The 7,945-nt window shown below is 41.5% G+C and overlaps 1 protein-coding gene across 8 annotated transcripts in view; it reads left to right on the forward strand.

Moving 5' to 3' along the window:
• The window catches only part of BPTF (bromodomain PHD finger transcription factor), a 153,550-nt gene that overhangs the window by 120,946 nt on the left and 24,659 nt on the right, over window positions 1-7,945 (forward strand). For 6 of the 8 annotated variants that reach the window (XM_023510993.1, XM_012803136.1, XM_023510989.1 and 3 more), the window contains 3 exons: window positions 96-1,012; window positions 2,656-2,738; window positions 3,013-3,238. In XM_023510993.1, coding sequence (XP_023366761.1) covers window positions 96-1,012; window positions 2,656-2,738; window positions 3,013-3,238 — 1,226 coding nt within the window. The remainder of the gene's footprint in view (window positions 1-95; window positions 1,013-2,655; window positions 2,739-3,012; window positions 3,239-7,945) is intronic. The other 2 variants (XM_023510994.1, XM_023510992.1) reach the window with 1 other exon arrangement.

Consider the following 7,945-nt stretch of genomic DNA (forward strand, 5'->3'; position numbering starts at 1 on the left):
GAATTCTCAACTCTAGAACATCCCCTTCAAATTCTTCTTTAACCACCAACTTATGTTCTAGAATAATAGAAATCATTTGTCTTTCCTTTTCACAGGTACGGGTGAACAAAAACAGAGTAAATTATCACCCCAGACACAGGTGCAACCAGCCAAAACGCTGCCACCCACTCAGTCATCAAGTGTGAGTCCTCCAGAAGCTCAGCCACAGACCATTCAGCCTTCAGCTCAGCCCCAGCCCCAAACCCAACCCCAATCCCCAACTCAGCCTGAAGTTCAGACTCAACCTGAAGTTCAGACCCAAACAACTGCTTCATCCCCTGTTCCATCTGAAGCACAACCCACCCAAGCACAGTCATCCAAACCCCAAGTTGCAGCACAGAGTCAGCCTCAAAGTAATATCCAAGGACAGTCTCCTGTTCGTGTCCAAAGTCCACCACAGACTCGAATACGTCCATCAACTCCATCCCAAGTGTCTCCTGGACAGCAATCCCAGGTTCAGACTACAACCTCACAACCGATTCCTATTCAACCACATACATCTCTTCAGATACCTTCCCAAGGCCAGCCACAATCACAACCCCAGGTACAGTCTTCAACTCAAACTCTTTCATCAGGACAAACGTTAAATCAAGTTACTGTTTCATCCCCATCCTGTCCTCAGCTACAAATACAGCAGCCACAGCCCCAAGTCATTGCTGTGCCTCAGCTGCAACAACAAGTCCAGGTTCTCTCTCAGATCCAGTCACAGGTTGTGGCTCAGATACAGGCTCAGCAAGGTGGTGTGCCCCAGCAAATCAAACTTCAGTTACCTATTCAAATTCAGCAAAGCAGTGCTGTGCAGACTCACCAGATTCAGAATGTGGTTACAGTGCAGGCAGCCAGTGTGCAAGAGCAGTTGCAAAGGGTTCAGCAACTCAGGGATCAGCAGCAAAAGAAGAAACAGCAACAGATAGAAATTAAGCGTGAACACACCCTCCAAGCTTCTAATCAAAGTGAAATCATTCAGAAACAGGTAAAGTTATTAAGTAAAAGCAGCATGTTCAGTAGCTTGAATTATTGTGCTGTGCATTAGACTTAGTGTTTGGTTGAAAGTCATTGATGGTTACGTATAGAAGCAGCACTGGATTGAACCAGGAAGTATTGAATGACTACTATGGTTTGGAACTCTTCGTTGGACATATATATAGAGTCAGTGCTTATTACAAACTACCTGTATTTTGGAAGGACTAAGACAAGAAGCTCAGAGTTATAAGTTGTAAGCATCATCAATGCAGAACTTGAAGGTCTAAATTTTAAGCCACCTCAGGCATCATAGCCATTTGTTTGAAGTTATTTATAGTTGTCATTTCTTAGTTTGCATGTAGACTACTCAAATTGTAGGCAGACTCATTTGCATTTCTAGTGACACCTTTGTAAAAAAGTTTTCAGTGCATATTATTCCATAGCCTAACTAAAAAGTGGCATTATGCAATGACATTTTGCATTTGCATTTTAGAGAAGAAATAAAGTAGTTTAAATGAGTTTGAATTATTTTACTAAAATCAAGTTGTGTATATAATACCTATAGCATTACTGGAGAAAACGTTCTTGTTATTTACAGTGTGCTCCACTCGGCGCTAGGCAGGAGTTTGAGTGTGGATTTCCATGTCATGAGACCTTCATTCACTTCCTACATCTTCCATTCACAGTTCATTAAACTCACTTATCTCCCCTGAGCTATATCCCCACTAAAACCCCTCTCTTTCCAGCCACACAAGATTATTGTAATGGCTAAATGAGGTCATTATGTAGAAGTATTTTTGAAACAGCAAAGTGATTTTAAAGATGTAAAGGTGATGGTGCCTGTAGCTCAAGCAGCTAAGGCGCCAGCCACATACACCAGAGCTGCCAGGTTCGAACCCGGCCTGGGCCTGCCAAACAATAACAACTACAGCCAAAAAATAGCCGGGCAGTGTCACATCCCAGCTACTTGGGAAGCTGAGGCAAGAGAATCACTTAAGCCCAGGAGATGGAGGTTGCTGTGAGCTGTGATACTACGGCACTATACCCAGGGCCATAGCTTGAGGCTCTGTCTCAAAAAAATAAATAAATAAAGATGTAAAGGTAATATTCCTATACAAATTGGTGTCATATGTGGTGTGTTCAAATGCTTTGTTACCCAGCTTTCAGTACTGTGTGCTCACTCTATCAATTGAGAATTATTACGGTATCCATCTATCCCCTAATCTTTTTTGTAAGGGGGGGGGCGGGTGAGGGGCAACTCTTTAAAATTAATGCCTGGGAGCAAAACAAACTTAAAAACACAACCTTTGGAGATTGACAGCCAGGTGAAAATTTCAGCATATTACTTACTATTTAATCTCAAACAAGTCAGTTACTTTTTGTGTGTTGTCAGTATCTCATTTATAAAATCATCTCTGTGGTTCAGTGTTGTTACCAGGAAGAAATGAGGCATTGTCAGATGGTTAGCTTAGCACGGCACCCAGCTCATGGTAAGCACACAAGCCGTCTGGTAGCTGCTCATTGTATTTGTGTTGTGTTATAAAATTCTTACAGGTTCTTTGACAAATTTATGTGCTCAGGTTTCTACTGTTGCTATCTATACTTACTTGTGATCATTATAAAATATGCTTTTGGATTTGTTCTGTCCTGAAGGTGGTGATGAAGCATAATGCTGTAATTGAACATTTAAAACAGAAAAAGAGCATGACTCCAGCTGAAAGAGAAGAAAATCAAAGGTAGGGAAGACACAGGGTCTTGTCTTCTCATCTCTTTTCTTTAGCATGCACGTGCACAGATTTCCAACTTTGTACTTTTTTTTTTTTTACCTTGATTGAAGTTCATTAAATGGGAACACTTAGTCCTCATAGTTGCTCATAAATGGTTTGCATCACACTTGGAAGCTTTCCATTCGCAGAGCTTGTGTCCCATCTGTAGAGGTGTAGAAGAATCATGTTTTAAACCTTTCAGAATGAAATACCAGCATTACATGGGTTGTGTATCTTTCTCTAGAATGATTGTCTGTAACCAGGTGATGAAGTATATTTTGGATAAGATAGATAAAGAAGAAAAACAGGCAGCTAAGAAAAGGAAGCGCGAAGAGAGTGTAGAGCAGAAACGCAGCAAGCAGAATGCCACCAAGCTCTCAGCTCTGCTCTTCAAGCACAAAGAGCAACTCAGAGCTGAGATCCTGAAGAAGAGGGCGCTTCTAGACAAGGATCTGCAAATCGAGGTGCAGGTAAGAGGACATTTCCTGTCCTTTTGGGCCGTGTCCAACACATAAGGTTCTTCATTTTCCCCTTGAATTTTTGGTTAAACTTAAAATTTCAATTTGTTTTCTAGAATCTACATTTGTGTAGATAGGGTACATAAGATAAAGAGCAAATATGTCATGAAACAAGACAAAGATTATCTACATGTATAATTATAGGCTGACCGCTTTTGCTCACGCCTGTAATCCTAGCACTCTGGGAGGCTGAGGTGGGAGGATTGCTTGAGCTCAGGATTTTGAGACTAGCCTGAGCAAGAATGAGGACCGCCTCGGTACTAAAAATAGAAAAACTAGCCAGGCATTGTGGTGCACACCTGTAGTCCTAGCTACTCAGTAGGCTGAGGTAGGGGGATTGCCCAAGAGTTTCAGGTTGCTGTGAGCTATGAGACACCCAGCACTCTAGCCTGGGGCAACAAAATGAGACTCTGTCTCAAAAAAAAAAAAAGAAAAAAGATAGGGCCAGGAGAGCAGTAGTAGCTCACACCTGTAATCACAGCATTCTGGGAGGCCAAGGTAGGAGAGTTGCCTGAGCTCAGGAATTCGAGACTAGCCTGAGGTACAGTGAGACCCCCTCTCTAAAAATAGCCAAGTGTTGGGGTAGGCGCCTGTAGTCCCAGCTACTCAGGAAGTTGAAGCAAGAGTATTGCTTGAGCTCTGGAGTTTGAGGTTGCTGTGAGCTATGATGCCACGACACTCTACCAGGACAACAAAGAGAGAGACTGTCTCAAAAAAAAAAAGAAAGAAAAAGTATGATTTTAATGTATTCTCTCAGCTAGCCACTCTGAGAGGTAAACTGTTGTAGAACTCTGTTAGACATGGCATAGTCTTGCCAAAAGTTGTTAGGAGCCAAGTTTTATGAGAAAGAGATACTTGGGCCAGCGCCTGTGGCTCAGAGGAGTAGGGCGCTGGCCCCATATGCTGGCAGTGGCCAGTTCAAACCGACCCCCGCCCAAAAACCTAAAAAAAAAAAGAGAGAAAGAGAGATTTTAAAATAATGTTGAAAGAATGAAAAAGCATGCCCTTTAAATAAGACAGATTTCTTCCTTGCTTGGAAGTATTCTATAGGCATTACTAATCTGCTTTATTGGGGGATTTATTGAAAAGCAAAAAGACATGGATTCATACATATTTGCACAGCTTTTTATAAGAGAAATAGGTTATCTAAAACAGCTCATAAAGTGTATTAAAGTGTTTAAGAAGGTGAGAAATATTAAGAAAATGTTCCAGAGACTAATATTCAAATATAGATAACTCTGAAGCATTAGAGGGCTTCCTACTAAAGTCAGAAATCAGACAACAGTGCCCAAAATCACCTTTGTTATTTACTATCTCCTGCCAAGAAAAAAAGGAATAAGAGATAAAAATTAGAGGAAAGAAGACAGAATTGTTATTATGTGTGATATGATTATTACATTAGAATCCTAAGAGAAGGGCGGCACCTGTGGCTCAGTGGGTAGGGCGCCAGCACCATATACTGAGGGTGGCAGGTTCAAACTCTGCCAAACTGCAGCCAAGCATTGTGGCAGGCGCCTGTAGTCCCAGCTACTCGAGAGACTGAGGCAAGAGAATCACCTAAGCCCAAGAGCTCGAGGTTGCTGTGAACTGTGACACCATGGCACTCTATCGAGGGTGACAAAGTGAGACTCTGTCTCAAAAAAAAATAAGAATCCCAAGAGAAAGATTATTAAAATTTATGAGAGAATTAAATAAGGTAGTTTACAAGATAAACATTAAGACTACAACCATTATCAAGGTATAATGAACAAGAGAGTCAGTTCACAGTAAATACGTAAACTATTGCCTCTACCTTAAATTAGGTACGTTTCAGATAGATTAAAATTTTTAATATGAAAAAAGAAACCACACCAATACTAAAAGAAAACTTGATTGTCATTTTTGTAATCTTGGAGTGGAGAAAACTATTCCTAAGCATTACAAAATTCACGTGTCACCAAGGAAAAAGATAGTTTGATGGCAAAAAAAAGAAAAATGTATAGGAAAAAAAAATACCATAAACAGGCTTGATGCCCGTAACTCAGTGATTAGGGCGCCAGCTACATGCACCAGGGCTGGCAGGTTGGAACCCAGCCTGGGCCTGCTAAACAATGACCATAACAACAACAAGAAATAGCCGGGCATTATGGCAGGTGCCTATAGTCCCAGCTACTCAGGAGGCTGAGGCAAGAAAATCACCTTAAGCTGAGACGCCACAGCACTCTACCAAGGGTGACATTGTGAGACTGTCTCCAGAAAAAAAAAAAAAAATACCATAAACAATACCTAGAAAACATCAAACAGGAAAAAAATTTTGTGACATTTATGGCAGAATTAGTAATCCTAAAATTCAAAGAGTTCTTAAATCAGTAGGAAAAAGATGAACACTCTAGTAGAAAAATGTGTAAGACACATAAGCAAGCAATTTTCACATTTAAAAATGCCAGTTCCCGGTAGACATGTGAAAAGATACTTAACTACTACTGATGAAAGAAGTGAAAATACCATTTTTTTTTAAGAGCTAATACTTTTTCCTCCAGAAACTACCTTTTATTTTCCCTCTAGAACATTTGATCAATAAGTGTAGAGTATAAAATGTGGATGCTGTTTGTTCTTAGTTTCACTTGTAGAAACTCATCTAAAACTATTAGGCAAGATGTGTGCACAAGGGCATTTGCTAGGGTGTTAATGACAGAAATTTGGAATCAGCCTCAAGTCTTCCGTGTAGGAAAAAGCAAACTGAGTTTCTCCTATATGTACTCTCACAACACAGGCACTTCTGACCAGTTGTGTGAGATTGCTCCCACTGTCTACCTGGAGACAGCATCAGAACCCCCAGGTTGAGGGCTCAGTCACAGAAGATTGCCTCCCCCTACTTCAGGCACCAGTTGCAAGCCCCAGGTGGTTTTACCTGTGTTCTGACCAGCAGGCTATAAGTCAGGGTTCATTTGACTCCCTCTTTGTAGTTTAACTAATTTGCTAGAACAGCTCACAGAACTGAGCAGAATACTAACTCACTTAATATTTACTGCCTTATGACAAAGGTTACCAACAGCAGATGGAAGAGGTGCATAGGGCAGTGTGTATAAGAAGAGGTATGGGGCTTCCATGCCCTCTCTGGGAACCTCATCCCCCACTAACTCCACATGTTCAGCTATGTCCAGAAGCTGTCTGTATCCTATCCTTTCAGGGTTTTGTGGGAGCTTTATTACACAGGCATGATTAATTTCATCTGGGGTGAATTCAGTTCAGTTATTCTGTTGTGTGTCTTTCTTTACGTTACATGTTTTCATTTCTTGGCATTTGAGTTTTGCAAGCTTATTTCGAGTGAGAGGAGTTTGTTTTTGACTGTTCTCTTGATGCCCAGTGTAGCTTAGTGAACCCTTAACTTTAAGCAGGGAGCCTGCTGTTGTCACCTACCTCACACAAAGCATTTTTAGTCCCCTGTACCCTGCAGAAACTGTTACTTTTGTTTGGCTACCGCTTTTTAGTTCTGAATCTGGAGTGCAGCAGGCCTGTAGTTTTAGCCTGTTCACAGTTTTGTGTCTCCATTCTATTGAGACACCTACATCTTAGTCAAGCATGACTATGTCTTTTCAGTTTCTCTTTTTAATGAATTATCATTGGTCCTTGACAGGGAGGATCAAAGTGTATACCCACTGCACCCTCTTGCCCATCTTGGATTTCCTAAAATCCACCTCATGATGTTATAAACACATCCTATAAATAAGGAAAAGGAAACTCAAGATTTACTTTTTTTCCTAGAAAGTAGTCTCTTCTTTTTTTAAATACAGACAAGCTATTGAATAATTAGTCACACTGCTTATCTTCCTAAAAGACCATCTAGTCTAAACAGAGAAACTCATTACATCAGGCCACTCAGGTTTATTTGGTAAAATTTTTGTGATGTGATATTTAAAGGCATGGAGCTCTGTAATTCTAGCACTCTGGCAGGCTGAGGCAGGTGGATTGCCTGAGCTCCCAGGTTTCTGAGCAAGAGCAAGACCCCATCACCACCCTCTATCTCTAAAAAACTAGCTGGGCATTGTGGCAGGCTCCTGTAATTCCAGCTACTTGGGAGGCTGAGGCAGGAGAATGGCTTGAGCCCAAGAATTTAGGTTGCTGTGAGCTATGACAGCACAGTACTCTATTGAGCAGTGACAAAGTGAGACTCTGTCTTTAAAAAAAAGACTATAAAGGCTTCCTTGGGTACTAATATGATGATTATTATAATGTACCATTGGTGCAGGGGGCCAGGGAATGCTACAGAGAGGGTGCGGGGCAAACTGTCAGATACAAATGGACCTTATCTCTAGGCAAATCCTTAACATTGTTTTGGGAGTTTTCTGGGGTTTTTTCCCCCTCTTTTTTGTAGACATCTACATCAGTTCTCTGTTTTAGAATCTATAAAACTGGCTCAGCACCTGTGGCTCAAGTGACTAAGGTGCCAGTCACATACACCTAAGGTGGTGGGTTCGAATCCAGCCTGGGCCCACCAAACAACAATGATGACTGCAACCAAAAAAATAGTCAGGCGTTGTGGTGGGCGTCTGTGGTCCCAGCTACTTGGGAGGTGGAGGCAGGAGACTAGCTTGAGCCCAGGAGTTGGAGGTTGCTGTGAGCTATGATCTCATGGCACTCTACCCAGGGGGACAGCTTGAGGCTCTGTCTCAAAAAAAA

This window comes from Otolemur garnettii, unplaced genomic scaffold (assembly GCF_000181295.1).
Source record: "Otolemur garnettii isolate 467f Iridium unplaced genomic scaffold, OtoGar3 scaffold00018, whole genome shotgun sequence".
Taxonomy (NCBI): domain Eukaryota; kingdom Metazoa; phylum Chordata; class Mammalia; order Primates; family Galagidae; genus Otolemur; species Otolemur garnettii.